We start from the raw sequence: 16,668 nt of genomic DNA on the forward strand, positions 1-16,668 counted from the left end.
GGATGTGGGGGAGCACATCATCCCCCAGGTGGTGTCCGCATGTTGTGTGCTCCACAACATAGTGGAGAGGAAGGGGGAGGCCTTCCTCCCTGGGTGGGGGGCAGAGGCCAGCCGGGAGGGAAAGGCCTTTGAACAGCCGAACACAGGTGCGCATCCGGGAGGCCCTGAGGGAGAGTTTCTCACAAGGACCGCAGTGACACTCTCCCCAGGGCCTCCCCACTAGGGGCCTGTGACTTGCCCCACTCTGCCTTTCCTCCAACAACCCCTCCCTTCCCCCTCCTCCACCCCTCTCCCCTGCAGAGAAGATAAAAAAAATATTTGGTTGTTTGATTAAAAAAAAGAACTGCGTTGTGATTTATTTGGGGTAGAAGTAACTGGGGAGGGAGCAGGGAGAGAACCTCGGAGGGGGGAGGAAGGGCTCAGGGCTAAGGCTGGTGCATGACTCGGGTGCTTCCTCCACCTCGTGTGCATGGACCTCAGCCACCTCGGGGGTGGGGGGCCCGGGGAGGCTAGGAGGACAAGCAGGAAGGGGGACAGGGGGCAGGGGCTGGCATGGGATGGGGGGGGGGGCAGGACTGGGAACTGGTACTGGGGCAGGAGCTGGCTTCGTGTGGGTGAGGAGAGCCTGCACGGTCGCACACATGTTGTGTCCCTGCTGCAGCAACTCCGTCCATGTCTCTCTCTGCCACTGCGTGTCCTCCCAGACCTTCTGGGCCAGCATCTCATGCAGGTCCCAGAGTATGGAGACGTGCTTACGCATCGGGTCCTCCGGCACCTGCGGCTCCCCTGGGGTCAGGCGGCTGGCTCGGGTGGTGTTGCCTGCCCCACTGTCACAGCTAGTCTGGCTGGGGACAATAAAGGAGAGATGGTCAGTTAACCCTGGAGACACAGTCCCTGAAGCTTTGCCCTTATCTGTGAGCCAAGACCGACAGTTCCCAGGTCAGAGGAAGGTGATGCCCTGGGAGCAAGGCCATGTGTGGCCTGGACAGTGGGCCCTTTCTGACAAGGGCCCAGACGTCCCCAGGGGACCATGCTTCCTGCCCCCCTCCCATGTCCCAGGAACAAGCAGGCATGGGAAGTTGCAGGCCACACTGGGATCCAATAGGCAGGAGGGAGGCCTCGAGCTGGCTGGGCTTTCATCGGGTCAGACACTGGTGGCATCCCAAGGGGAGAGACTTTGTATCCCCAGCTGCTGGAGGAGAGGGTGTGGGGGGTGTAAGCAGCACACACACCTGCACCTGGCAGCGCTGTCCCTGGGAGCAGGTGCTGCCTCCAATGTGCAGATATGCCCGTGTGCCATGTGCGGCGTGAGTGTGTCCTTGTCCCCAGCCTCCTTCTAGAGGTGGCTTGTGGTGGGAGGGTGTCCCCCCCCCCCGGGGGTCAGAAGCGTGGCTGGCCTCTCCAGAGCCTGGGAGCAGGAGCCCAGGGGTACTCCGGTGCTGCCTCATGGGGCTGTGTGGCACAGACTGGCACTGCACGTGCAGGGACTGCAGCGCGATGGCCAGGCCAAGAAGGCTAAGCAAGGATCGCACCACAGCCCCTCAGCACCCTCCACCCCCACCCTTGTCTGTGTGACAAAACTAAAGACCACTCACCTGATGATCCTTCCCCGGCCTCAGAGGATGCCTGGGACACATCCAGGCCATGGGATATCGGCTCCAGGGTGATGGTGGTCACAGAGCTGGCCGCGTCGGGGTGGTGGTCCTCCTCCTCCCTGGCTGTGACCCCCCAGGCAGGCGACGATGAGTCTCTCCAGCCCCGAGTCCACCACAAGGGGTAGGGAAGGGGCTGCACCACCCCCCCAGGATGCAGTGCAGGTCTTCAAAATAGGGGCAGGAGTGGGGCTCTGCCCCGGAGCAGGAGCTGTGCTCCCTCGCTCTGGCGTCAGCCTGGAGAAGCTCTTTAACTTTGCTCCGGACCTGCTCCTGGGTCTGGCCCTTGGTGGCCAGGCTATCGGCCATCCAGCCATATATGTCAGCATTGTGCCATCTGGTGCAGAGATCCTGGAGGTTTTCCTCCTTGCCCCACACCTCAAGGAGTGCCAGGATCTCCACCCCAGACCAGGACGGTGCACGTCTTTTGCAGCGCCTGGCAGGCTCCTGGGAGCCCTCTGAGTGCTCCCTGAGATGGGCCGGGGGCTTGAGGGTCTGCCATGCTGGCCAGATGATGTGCAATGGCAGCTGTGGTGTGACTGGAGTCCGAGAGGGCCAGCTTCCTGCCACAAGCCCTTTCCCCTGTGTCTGCAGCTTTAAGAGCTGCAGGGGAAGAGGAACTATAGAGTTCTGAGGAGTGTGGATGGAGTGGCCAGCAGGGCAGCTGTGGGATTTCCTGGAGGCCCCTTATTTCGAAGAAACTCCCTGTGCCGCATCCACACATGCCCTCTTCCGAAATAGCTATTTTGGCAGAGGCGTTATTCCTCATGGAATGAGGTTTACAAACATTGGAAAAAGCCGTCCATTATTTCAATTTTCTTTTGAATAATGCAATTGCTGTGTAGATGCTAGCATTGATATTCCAGAATAACGGGTCAGTGTAGACGCACCCTTAGCATGTTGCAGGCTAGTATGGGACAGATTTACACCCTAGCTTCATGTGAACTACATACTCCTGTAGACAAGGGTAAAATACACAATTCATTAATTCGCAGGTCACTAGTTGACTCAATGGCAACAAACCAATCCAGCCTCTTCATCATTTAAAACAAAAAACAAAACAAAAAACAAACAAACAAAAAAAAAAACCTCTAAACCCTCTCAAACGTGCCCTTCTACCATTCCTCTCCAGTTTAAGACTATAGACTGTTGGTGCAAATACCTTAACTGCCATGCAAGAAAGAAAGCTGCTTTAACTAAAAGCCTGTTGAAATACTCCCCCCTCCCCCATTTCAAAAACTAGCTAACAGACCCAGGTCACACAAATTCACATTAGCAGCGGTTAAAATCATCAAATTATAAATTGCCAAGACAACAACAGAACATATTCTAAACAAACCAAGACAAGATTTACAATCGAATATCCCAGGCTAGGCAACCCCACCAATTATCAAGCATGATGCTAGATTTGTTGGATTTGCACTTGCATACATTAAGTGATGAGAATGTGTGCATGGTGAGACATCTCGCCTCTCTCCCTGCCAGCTTCATTCTTGTGAGACAACGGATGCTGAAACAAATGAATACCCCATAATATTCTGAGCTTGTCAACTGACAGCATCTCTTTTAGGCTGTGTCAAACTGTTTAGCTTAATCCAGTTATGCCTATCTATTGAAATACACGTTTTGTGACATCACCCATTGTTCTTAGGAACCAGCTGTAGCGGTTCACACTTCAATATTTGTTAGCATGGGTGATTTAAAGACATCAAACAAAACATTTTGTTTAGCTTTAGCCTTTCAGACAGGGTGTTTTGAAGGGGCAAGGGGAAAATGTGTACTTTAATGTTACTAAAAGATAACCTTCCTATCTGTAAAAATGATGCAACAAGTATAACCTTAGCCATTTCAAGATGTCCCCTCTCCCTACAAAAAAATTAAACAATTTCATTGCTCTTAAAGATGTGCACCATATCAAAGTTATACACATACATGCTTTTAACGGGGAGGGGAAAAAAAAGAAAAAAAAACAAAACTTACAAAGGTGTCTGAAGCAAAGTTTAACATAATTTTTGTTTCACTAGAACTCCAAACATATAAAACTATATAGTTATGCTAAACAACAGAATATTTTTAGAGCTGTATGGAATTTAAACTCCCAGTTTAAAAGAGAAATTAGCCCAACCTTATCAATGGTAAAATGTGTTACTTTTTTCAACTCAGTGATGTCTTGTACTTGCTTTAAACTTCTCCACTTGAGGGGCTAATGTTACAGGCCTCAAATAGGAACAAATGTGTTAGCATTGCCATGCGTAACACCTCTATGCACTACTGAGCATGGGAATGGTACAGTTGCCAATAAAATATAGAAAATAGATTTACACATCCATAGTTCCATATTTTGTATTTAAGTGTTCTGTTTGGAAAACTATTAAATGAATGCAAGGCTCTGAATTTCAAGCATCACTTCATGTTTGACTAAATGATTTCTAACAGCGTCTGTGAAAATGGCTAGAATATCCATAAGGGTATTAAAACCAAGAGAGATTTAACAATTAAGGCATTTTACTATCTACTCTTCTCAAATTACACTATCTACGCTGAACTGAAATATTTAGAGATTTAAAGCCTATTTCCCTGAAAAAGGAGTTGAAATTTTCAGGTTACTGGATATTAAGTTATGCAAATCAAGATAGTACTTTGAAAAAAAACAATGAAATGTGTACTTACTGTAGACTGAGGCGGCCCTTTGCCACTGCTGCGACCTCTGAAATTATTAAATATGTATCAGATTCAATAAAAACAAGACAATAAGATTGCTGAAGTTAGACATCCCTTGAACTCAAGTACAGAAAACCTACCCAGATTTCAGGTGTTGAAGAGGAAAAAAAAATCGAAGAGCAAGAAATGTTTTATCTCAAAGTTTCCCTTACATCTTTTTAAAAAGAACAAAAGCAGAGAACTGTTAAAGCTCCTATAACATTTTCCTCCATCAATGGACAAACCTAATTTAGAAGCATTTTGCTAATCTTAAAAAGATACCATTTCTACATCTACAACAGACCAAAGACTATAGCAGTGAAGGAACACTTATAAAGCAATTTCACTTGAAAGATGTCAAGTATCGGGGGTAGCCATGTTAGTCTGGATCTGCAAAAGCGACGAGGAGTCCTGTGGCACCTTATAGACTAACAGATCTATTGGAGCATAAGCTTTCACGGGCAAAGACCCACTTTATACCAAATTTATACCTATTTATACCTGCCTCTGGAATTTCCACTACATGCATCTGACGAAGTGGGTCTTTGCCCATGAAAGCTTATGCTCCAATACATCTGTTAGTCTATAAGGTGCCACAGGACTCCTCATCACTTGAAAGATGTGTTACCACTTAAATACTAGCCCTTCTCATATTAAAGTTACCATGTATTTATGAGCAAGTGCTATGTGTTACAAAGGTAGTTATCTGATATTTCGTGTTATGGAGTCAAGTACCACTTCAGAGTCATAAATGAGAACAATAATATGTATGTCTAGAAAAATAAATGGCAACTTTATAAGCAAACTGGTAAATGTGAATTATACCATTTTTATTCTATTAAAAGGCGGTGATACACCACAGTACTCCCAAATATAGCATAGCGATATTACAGACATTACACATGTATCTAAGGGTGCATCTACACAGCACCCTAAACTCAAAATAAGATAAGATGCAATTTGCATAGTGCAAATCGCATCTTATTTCGACTACATTTCAAAACAGGCTATTTCAAAATTTGACGCCTTTACACAGCGCCAAATTTCAAAATATCCCTTAAGCCTCATGGAGTGAGGTTTACCGGGATGCCGAAATAGCATGCCCATTATTTTAAAAAATATTTTGAAATAACGGGCGGCTTGTGTAGACACAGGGTAGCTATTTTGAGATACCTCTGGTATCCTGAAATATCCGTGCAGTGTAGATGTACCCTAAGTTTATAAAAGAATTATTAAATACATTTTATTTTGGAAACAGTATGATCACAAAATCCATGTGCACATAATAATGTCATAGTTTCATGTTAAGCCATAAGTTTTGTATTTCTGACTTTAGACTTTTAATTTCATAACTGTAATGTTACATAAAGTAAGATTTGATCATTTTGTCTCCTTGCACCCCATAGAAAAGTTCTGGGGGCTATTTAGATTAGAGGAATTTGAAAGGTACCTTCTCTCTGTGGTGATCCCAAACTCAGAAGGGATTCTTCATTCTAAAGTGCATACAGCTTTGAATCCTGAATCTGTTTCTGCACTGAAATTTGTATGAGATGAGATACAAGCTATGAAGACACTGTCAGTAATAAAATAATTTGGAACTCCTAATCTTAAACATTAACAGTGAAAAATGTTAGCTTTAAAATGCTTAGAATTTGTTTTTCCATAAATAAAGGATCTGAAAAGCCATTCTGAAAAACTGGTACTACAATACTGGGCAATTCATTATATGACAGCCAGAAAGCAATTTGATATACTTAAAAATGTGAGACTTTTTTCACCCTTCTGGAACTAAAACAAAAATTGAGAACAGCTGACCGTTTCATCTTCAAACACTTACAAAAATAAAGGTCAAAGTCAACTACAGAAAATTTCAGGCCCAAAACTAAAGTTTAAGCAACTCAAAACAAGGGATTATCAAAAGGCATGTTAAGTAGCAGTTAATTAGCTAATCAAGTAGATTATAACTCTCATATAGAACTGGAAGGGACCTTGAAAGGTCATTGAGTCCAGTCCCCTGCCTTCACGGCAGGATCAAGTACCATCCCTGACAGATTTGCCCCAAATCCCTAAATGGCCCCCTCAAGGATTGAACTCACAACCCTGGGTTTAGCAGGCCAATGCTCAAACCACCCCCGTGCTATTTGATTAGTCAATAAGGGGGGGGGGGGGGTGCTTGCTACCCCTGCTGTGGCTCTACAGTTTAAATGTAGTAGGAGCTGGGCGCGCAGGCAGACCAGCTCCTACTACATTTAAACTGCAGAGCCACAGCAGAGGTAGGTCCCGGACCTGGTGCGAGCTGGGACTGAACAGCTATGGCTCTGCCTCGCCCGCCGCCCCCTCCCCACACCACGGAGACGGTGCTAGGGAGAACCGGCTTTTAAGCCCCCCAGCACTAGCTCCTGCTTTCCCCACTTGCTGCCTCTGATACAGAGGCAGCAAGGGGGGGGGGGGGGAGCAAGTAGTCGAGTAGTGACTACTCGAGTAGTTGCTTACATCCCTAATAATGAAAGTGTTTCGTATCTGCAGTGGACAGTACCGGGCACCTGCTGTAAGGAAGAGTCTGTATTGCATTAGACCTGCATAGCAGTAATAAGCACTTTTATAGTGCTTTTGAGCTACACTTAAATTACTTTACAAAGTGATGTAAAGTGGAAGATGTTCACATGTGTGAAAAGGTCTACATTTCTGACATTAAGAAGAAAGTTGACTATATTAGCGCTTCAGAGTCCATGTGTTTATCTTTTATAGAGCTGCATTAAAAACGTGAAAAAGAATCTGCAACCAACTAAACATGGACTTATCTACATGGGGAATCTGGCTGGAATTGCTATTCTGCAATAGCTCCTCACGTGGACACTCCCAGGGCTTGTCTACACTACAGGCACCAGAGTAGCCTACACTACTGCAATTATACCACCATAACCCCATAGCCTATGTGGAAGATTTCTTCCACACCTAGATGGGGCCTACAGTGACAGAAGGGGTTTTTTTCTATTGCTGTAGATAGCCACCTCCTGCAGTGGCAGTGTGTGTGGTAACCAGATGTCACCATTGTTGTGTCCTGACTGGTCTCCTGCCCCTTCAATGACTATAACCATTCAGCTGCGTGCATATGCTCCTCCACGTGTCGTGTTGGCTTGCGCAAATAGCCAACACAGCAGACTCCAAGAGAGCCCCCAAAGACCACAAAATCATATAAGGATGGAAGGCACTAAGACAGGTTTATTGTAAACGAAGCACAGTAATAGCTTCCCCAATCAGACGTCTACACATAGGCTAAGAATGGGTGCCCGTGACAACACATGGAACTCAGATAATGACATGGGATCCATCACTGCCGCCTCGGTCAGACAGTGGAGTACACTTTCAGACCCTCATCTCACTACTGTGAGAGAGAGAAAAAGATCTTTTTCTGTAGCCATATTGTAAGGCCTAAAGCCTACAGCCTTTGTCTGCAGCCAGATTGGAAGAGCAGCAGCCATTAGCTGCGAAGCAGGTCATCACACCCTCTCCTCACATTCCATCTAAATTACATTAAAATACCATAATATCAGGCTGTTAAGAAGGAGACCCTGTCCTAATGGCACCCACTGTCACCAGATAAAGAAAGAGATTTTAAAATGTTTAAGGAAAACTTAGTTTGACAGCATTCTGTTGGACAAGGAACTACTTATCAATAGTCTGGGTTGTGTATTGGTATAAGAATATAAGTAGGATACATAATTATTTAATTTATAAGGACTTGCTTATAAGTTAAGGTGAAACAAAAGCATACATGTCTCTCATTAGATAACGTTTAATGTAAGGTCTTGCTTCCTGTTAGCATTACAAATTAAGTTGTACCTCATTGTAGCCCAGTAGGGCCTGGGAAGGGGCTCCTCCCCCTCGGGATCAGTGGGCAGCCACTCCGCCCCACTACACCCTGCTTAGTCTGTTTGTGGAATTAGCTGTGGCTTTCAGCTCTGGGGCAGTCCCCAGTCCCAGATAGCTGTCAGTGGCGCACAGTTCAGACAAACAGTTCATAGCCCCTCCCCAAGCCCTACTGGGCTACATATGGTGGAGAATGAGGGCAAGACCCGTCCCCTGATGAAAAGGGGTTTAGCCACCACCTGTTGGGGGGAGGGGGGGGCGGGGAAGAGGGAGAGGGAGAGAGAGACAGGGAAATGGATCTCAAAAAATGTCTTAAATACTGGACTGAGCGCCAACACCACCACCACCAGCTGGTACAGCACCTGGGCGCACAGCATGAGCAGCAGTTGATGTGGGAGATGGGCACCCAGCAGCTGCAGTTCCTCCAAAGCCTAGCTACCCAACAACAGGAACTCAAGCTACAAGGTTTCCAGCAGCCGGCCTCCCTGAGGTCCTGACCCGACTGACAACCACCAGGGGCAGCAGGAGACCCCCCCCCCCCCCCGGTACCTGCCGCACCAGTACGACTCTCCAAGATGGGGCCCAACAATGGCCCTGAAGTCTTTCTGGAGACATTTGAGCAGGTGGCTGTGGTGGCGGGTTGGCCGCGGGAGCAGTGGGCCACTCTCCTGGCTCCCTACCTAACAGGACCCGCCCAGATGGCCTATCGAGGGCTCCCTATTGAGGAGGCCCAAGATTATGGACATGTGAAGGCCGTGATCCTAGACACCCTGGATATCATGCCAGAGACCTTCTGGCGCTGGCTCCGGAGTATAAATTATCTGACTGGGACCCAACTCCGAGCAATAGCTCAGGAAATTAAGAATCTCACTCAGTGGTAGCTGTGCCCAGAACGGAACTCAGATAAAGAAATTGTTGAGCAGATCGCCCTGGAGAAATTCATTCAGGTCCTCCCATTGCGGGGCCGGGCGTGGGCCCTTCAGCACTGCTCGGCAACACTCCATGCCGCCATCACCCTCATGGAGGACTACCTGGCAGCAGACGGGCCAGTTGGAGTAAGGGCCTGTGCCCCACTTCCCCCAAGCAGGCTATCAGTACACGTGTACACACACACACACACACACACACACACACACACACACACACACACACACACACACACACACACACACACACACCCCCCCCCCAAGGGAAGCCTGACAGTTGTTCTGGCAACCAGGAGCCCCGGATCCAAACTCAAGAAGGGGGTCGGCCGACCAGCCCCCGAGAACAGGGGGCTTAGGAGACACCCCGACCAGGAAACAGAGGTGGACTACAGAACCAACCTCCAGAAGCCCTTACCCGACCAGCCCGGTCAGAACTCGGGCCCTGCTTTTCCCATGGCCACTTGGGACACCTGCAGCAAGATTGTCCTGATATGAACTGCAATTTTGGACGAGTGTGCACTGCAGAATCTTGGGCCCGCAGACCAGGCCCACCCAAGCTGACAGTGCCTGTGAAAGTGGGGCCACGGGAAGTGGTCGCCCTTCTAGACTTTGGCTGTGGGCAAACCCTTCTCCACAAGGACATTATCCCTAGCCCAGTAGTGACTGATGGGGAGCTCCGGCTCCAGTACATTAACGGGAATGTCAAGGCATACCCCCGGGCCTGAGTGGCTCTGACCACAAATGGTTTAACAGAGGAAATGGGGGGGGGGGGGGGACACACCGCTCTAGCCTAACCGGTCATCCTTGGTTGAGACTGGACAACATTTACAGACCTCCTCCGTGAAGCCAGTCTCAGGTCCCCAGTCACACAGGACGCCCTCATGGAAATTCTGGCTAGCAGTAGACCGTCTGCAGTCCACGGCGGGGAAGAAACGGAAGGACCTGAGGGGTTGAGCCAGCCTGGTTGCTCCTCTGGGGAAGACTTGGGGACCACCCACCTGGCGAACTTCTCCCAAGATCTGCGAGACGATCTGTCTTTGCGGTTTGCCTACGACCGAGTGGCCCGAGTCAACGGGGCTGTCACCAACCCACAAGCAGCAAGCAGTGGCCCCATTTTGAGATGGTGTCCAACCGCCTGTATCAAATGGACCAGGACGACAGAGGCATGTAGATTAGACACATAGGCAAAGGCAAATGAAGCTGCGATTTAAATGATCGCGGCTTCATTTACATTTACATGGCTGCCGCGCTGAGCCGACAAACAGCTGATCAGCTGTTTGTCCGCTCAGTGAGCTAGTCTGGACGCTCCCCTGCCGACATCAAAGCCCTTTGTTGGCAGCCCCGTTATTCCTCGTGGGATGAGGTTTACTGGGGCTGCCGACAAAGGGCTTTGATGTCGGCAGGGGAGCGTCCAGACTAGCGCGCTGAGCGGACAAACAGCTGATCAGCTGTTTGTCGGCTCAGCGCGGCAGCCATGTAAATTTAAATGAAGCCGCGATCATTTAAATCGCGGCTTCATTTGCCTTTGCCAAAACAACAAATCTACACGGCTCCGTGAACGGAGCCATGTAGTTTAGACGTACCCTGGGGCTCCTCATCACCTGGTCCTGCTGGGCCAGCTCCCTGGTCTCCCCCAACCAAAGATCCCGAGATGAGATCCCTGCCGCCCCACCCGGAGAAGCAGTACAGACACAACCTCTTCAGGTCCAAGGAGAGTGCAGTTTAGGGCCCAGCATTCTGGACTACCCCTCCCCAAATGGGATCAAACCCCAAAGAATTAGGTAAGCCACCTTTAAAATTGAAAGGGGGAATATGCACACTGATTGCTCCCCCGGGTAATAATTGTTTACACTGGGTTTGATGATAAAATCACTTCCATTTTCTAAGTACAAGCAGCAGGATTTAAGTGATAATAAGTGAGACCAGGCAGAGCAAAGTAGGTTACAAATCAAAAGAAACAAAAAAACACTTGGCTAATTCTACACTGAAACCTCAGCACAAACTTTTCAAACTCACCCGAAAACCTCTTTTCCAGCTGCCCCTCCAAACCAGGGCTGTCTCCCCACCCTGGGGCCTCAGGCTCCTTCCTTCAGGTGCAGCCCAGCCAAAAGACAAGAGACTCCTCCCTTCCTATTCTTTTTAAATAATTCCCTTATTGTCTGGGGAGTCCCTACCAACCACTGCTAAGCCTTAAGGACAAAAGGCTATTTGCATATGACTGCCCAGACACAGAGGCCTCCCTTGAGGACTTTCGTTAACCCATTTAAAAATCTTAAGTATTCCCTACTCCATATGTCTAATTTTACACACAAGAATGATGCATACATCAAAGAAAGATAAACAGAACCACAGGATCATGACATGAAGATTGATGGGTTACATTAAATAACCTGTTCAAAGCACCTTTGAGTTATGTATCTTCATGTCCATGGGGGGGTGGTCACAAGTACCTTTTAGGCCGTCCTTTTGTATGGTTACAGACCACACACCATGTAAGTGGTTGCATACCATGAGGGATACTAAGGCCAGAATAACGAGGTGGTACCTCACTTTACAAAAATACACATTTACTATCCAACACCGCCCAGGGAAGGAGAATGCCAAAGGGGAGGCATTTGTCACGCATAGGGGAGGGTCACGAGTCCAGCCCCAATTACCGGGAGCTGGAGTTGGGGAAGAGAGTGGGGTGGAGAGTGGGGTGGAGTGGCTGCCCACTGACCCTGAGGGGGAAGAGCCCCTCCCCGAGCCCTGGGGGGCAGCACCTGACCCCAGCAACCCACCTAACCAAAAGCAAGGGGGCAGGGCTGGGGATATACAAGACCTGCCTGAGAGGCCAGTCAGAGCCAAGCAGCCAGAGGAGCCTGAAGCCTCCCACACACACCCAAACGAGGAGTTGGGCCCGAGAGCAGCTGAGGACTGGCCGGGGCTGCCGGGGCCCCTAGCTGGACGACGGACTGCCTACCTGGACAGGGGTTCCAGAGCACCAAGGCCCAGAGGACCTGCACTGGACACAGGTACCACGCGAGAGGTAAAAGCCCAGGGGTAGCCGACCACCGCTTGGCTGAGCCAGAACTGGGTCAGCATGTTGCAGTCCAGATCCACGCTGACCCAGCAGGAGACTGCTCTGCTGCTGCTAGAGCCCTGGGCTGGGACGCAGTGGAGTGGGTGGGCCTTGTCACGTTACTGGAATTTGAGGGAAGCAGCCGGGTCATGGCTGCACCCATAGGTGGGGGTGCTGGCCCCAACAATGATATAGAAGGGGGCCATGTGGGGTATTGAATGGGAGCTTGTTGTTTGCTGATCCCGTGTACGCTATTTATGTGGTTGTATAATGTCTGTGTGTGTAGATAGGAATCTAATCTGTGTGGAAGCTGAATATTTCCCTGAATGGGGTTAAGCGTTGCTATGGACAGGCTGATTAGCGAGGCCCTGTGGGACAATGGCATTTGATGGGCCAAGGACACACCTAAAGCATGAGGGCGGAGACCTAAGAGCTGCCAGCAGAGAGAGGCTGAGGACCAGGTGACCAGCTGAGACCAGAAGAGGCCAGGAAGGAGGTATAAAGAGGCCATGCGGTCGATGCCATTTTGTTCTCAGCTCAGCACTTCATCCCAGAGGCAGCACTGCAGGGATTGAAGAGCCCGGAAGACCTGTGAACCCATCCTGATGATAGGATGTGCAACAAGAACTTTTAAACCAGCAGCTGTAACATCTCTGCTAGAGCCTGCATCGAGGACTGGGAGATTCAGTGCATGTAACATACTATTCTTTAACAACCTGACTCTCAGGCTTTTCTTTCTTGTGATGATAAACCTTTAGTTTTAGATTCTAAAGGATTGGCCCAGCGTGATTTGTGAGTAAGATCCAGAGGGTAAATTGACCAGGGATCTGGGGCTGGTTTCTTGGAACCGGACGGAACTTGTTCGGGGTAGGTGGGATTGGGTGCTAGGACCCCCCACCTGTTTATGAGGCCCGGGGCCATCTGGGGCACGGATATTGCTGGGGTGTCGGAGGGGTTTTGCTCGTGAGGCTTCAGGCAGGCTGCTGAAGCGCTCTGTGGGACTGGTTTGTGGCCTGTTTGGAGAGGTCACCAGTCTGGGGGCTGTAAGGAGCCCCGGATTCGAGCAATTCGCCCTGAGCAGATGCCCTCAGCTGTGCCCAGACACGGCCCGGTCTGTCACAGGCCTGCATCCCCCCTGCCACCCCACTCTTGGGTGGGCCTGCATCCCCCCCTGCCACCCCACTCTTGGGTGGCAGTCTCCCCCCCCCATTCCTGGACAGCAGCCTGAACCTGCCGGACACCCGCCTGAGCAAGGGGACCCAACTGGGTTGGTTGCAACAGGACTTGAGCACTATTTGTGAACTGTTTATTTGCCTGCCGCCCCGAAACAGGGCTTGGGCTCTGAACTGTTTATTTGCCTGCTGCCCCACCTTAAATCAGGGTGGGGCCTGAGGACTGTGCGCCACTGACAGCTATCTGGGACTGGGGACTGCCCCAGAGCTGAAAGCCACAGCTAATTCCACAAAGAGACTAAGCAGGGTGTAGTGGGGCGGAGTGGCTGCCCACTGATCCCAAGGGGGAGAAGCCCCTTCCCAGGCCCTACTGGGCTACACTCATGTCTGCATTGTAATCTAAGTTGAGTCTTCTAGTAACTATTAATCTTGTCTGAAACTCTGCACAATTGTGCGGTGTGAGTGTGTGTAAGTGTGGCAGCCATCACAGATACCCAGGTGGTCAAGAAGAAGTGAGAATCTTGAAGATAACCAGGAAACAGCCACTGCGTCTGAGACTGAATTGAATTAGCAGCATTGACAGAACCCTGGACAGGCAGAGACCCCCCAAGAGTGAGAGACAAGGATGGGAAGCCTGACATTCACCATCAAAGGATAACTCTGGAAAACACAGATCAACACTTCCTAAGGATGAATGATTGCAGCATGACACTGCAAAACCCAGACTCCAATGAAAATTGACATGTATAAAGCGGGGACCTCTGGCCATTAGGACTCTGGGTTCAGTCCTGAGGAACCTCGAATCCCAATCGACAAGAACTCCGCCAGTAAGACTGACGGACTGGTAACTATACAGCATCTGCAGGGTGTCTGTGTGTGAAGGCATATGCTCTTTTCATTTTGTATTTTCAATAAACGCAGCATATTGCCTTTTCCCCTAGAAAAGATCCCATGTGCTTCTTATAAACATAAGACCAGGAGCCTGCACGTGGCCGTGAAGGTTAACCGATAAACCCAATATCATTGGTTAACTGTATACACGGTTACAATTTCACATCCCTAGTCCCCATTTCTCTATTGTTTGTATGATCTGTCTCATTTTTTAATTTTTTTTCCTGTCTGCTGTACAATTGATTTTGCTAGGTGTAAAATCAGTTAAAGTGGTGAGCAGTGTTCCTGGTAAGCTATGTGCTTGTGCGGCTGCTCAAGAGAGATTCAAATGTCATCCAGCTGATTAAAAGAGCACCCACGGCTAGATTTTCAGTTTCTACTGGTAGTGCATATTTGCACATGCCTCGGTGACCATAAAAAAAAAACCCTATTCTGCACAAGATTAGAAAAGATCTCCACATGGTTGGAAAAAATTAGTGGAAACACTGACAGTGGGATATAATTGGTTAGGGAATTACCTTACGTTAGGACTGGCTAGTGAAATTTTAGTAAAATAACTAGTTAAGGTATAGCTAAACAGAACTCAAGTTTCACTATATAAACTGGGGTCCAAGAAAAGACCAACAGGAAAGAGGGAACAGAAGAAGGAAAGACCTGGAAGAAGAAAAAACTCACCTTCAAGATACAGCCTAAGATCAGAGCTGCCAAGAACACTGCACGATCTGATGGGCAGCAGCCAGAATCTAGATGAGATTGCCTTGTCAACAGGGAAAGCTTGCCTGCCTGATCAGGATTGGTGAGCATAGCATTATACACTTAGCATGTGTATTCTGCTTGTTTGGTAATGGTTAATAAAGAGAGAGTAAAGACATTACTATGTAAAAGCGACAAGGAGTCCTGTAAAAGAATAAACGGACACAAATCAGATATTAGGAATGGCAATATACAAAAACCTGTAGGAGAACACTTCAATCTCCCTGGACACACAGTAGCAGATTTAAAGGTAGCAAAAAAACTTCAAGACCAGACTTCAAAGAGAAACTGCTGAGCTACAGTTCATCTGCAAATTTGACACCATCAGTTTAGGATTAAACAAAGACTGTGACTGACTAACCCATTACAAAAGCAGTTTCTCCTCTCTTGGTGTTCACACCTCCAAATCAGCTGCTAGAAGTGGGCCTCACCTTCCCTGACTGAAGTAACCTCGTTATCTCTAGCCTTATTCTGGCCTGCATATGTATACCTGCCTCTGGAATTTCCACTACATGCATCTGACGAAGTGGGTCTTTGCCCACGAAAGCTTATGCTCCAATACATCTGTTAGTCTATAAGGTACCACAGGACTCCTCGTCGCTTTTGCAGATCCAGACTAACACGGCTACCACTCTGAGACTTGATTACTATGTAAGGTTCTTTCACCGATAAAAGGTCCTGCAAATCCACAGGATGTTACCCAATTGCTAGGGCTCAAGGTATAAGGGTGGGTGCCCCTAGAGCAGGGGTTGACAACTTTCCGAAGTGATGTGCCAACATTTAACCCTCCTGACCTGGGCCGTGCCGCTCTCTTGGGAAGAGGGAGGGGCTCTCTCCACTACACACCCCGCGGACCACATGGGTCAATGCAAGCCTTTCCGCACCCCGGACGTCCCATCATCTCTGGTATTGGCACACTCACTACTGGTCTATCCAGCTATGTAGACACTCTTCTCAAACCCTTCGTAACCAATACCCCCAGCTATCTCCGAGACACTACTGACTTCCTAAGGAAACTACAAAACATTGATAACCTCCCCAATAATACCATCCTTGCCACCATGGATGTAGAAGCTCTATATACCAACATCCCACATGAAGACGGATTACAAGCAATTAGAAACACTATCCCAGAGGACACTACTGCCAACCTGGTAGCAGACCTATGTAACTTCGTTCTCACCCACAATTATTTCCAGTTTGAGAACAACTTATACCTCCAGATCAGCGGCACAGCCATGGGTACACGCATGGCCCCACAGTATGCTAACATCTTTATGGCTGACCTAGAACAACGTTTCCTCAACTCCCGTCCCCTTTCACCCCTCCTCTACCTACGGTACATCGATGACATCTTTATGATCTGGACGCATGGCCAAGAAACACTGGAGATATTCCACAGAGATTTCAACAACCTACACCCCACCATCAACCTCAGCCTGGACCATTCTACACGAGAGATCCACTTCCTGGACACCACCGTACAAATCAACAATGGAAAATTAGACACCACTCTCTACAGAAAACCCACCGACTCATACAGTTACCTACACGCATCCAGCTCCCATCCAGAACACACCACACGATCCATCGTCTATAGCCAAGCCCTTCGATACAACCGCATCTGCTCTAATCCCACTGAC

General features: G+C 48.7%; 1 protein-coding gene across 13 annotated transcripts in view; it reads right to left on the reverse strand.

Annotated features, from left to right (window-relative positions):
* LOC102445074 (ataxin-2-like) overlaps positions 1-16,668 on the reverse strand; it is a 249,598-nt gene that overhangs the window by 221,768 nt on the left and 11,162 nt on the right. For all 13 annotated transcript variants that reach the window (XM_075914768.1, XM_075914775.1, XM_075914772.1 and 10 more), the window contains exon 2: positions 4,323-4,359. In XM_075914768.1, the coding sequence (XP_075770883.1) occupies positions 4,323-4,359 (37 nt within the window). The remainder of the gene's footprint in view (positions 1-4,322; positions 4,360-16,668) is intronic.

Source organism: Pelodiscus sinensis, unplaced genomic scaffold (assembly GCF_049634645.1).
Source record: "Pelodiscus sinensis isolate JC-2024 unplaced genomic scaffold, ASM4963464v1 ctg43, whole genome shotgun sequence".
NCBI lineage: Eukaryota > Metazoa > Chordata > Testudines > Trionychidae > Pelodiscus > Pelodiscus sinensis.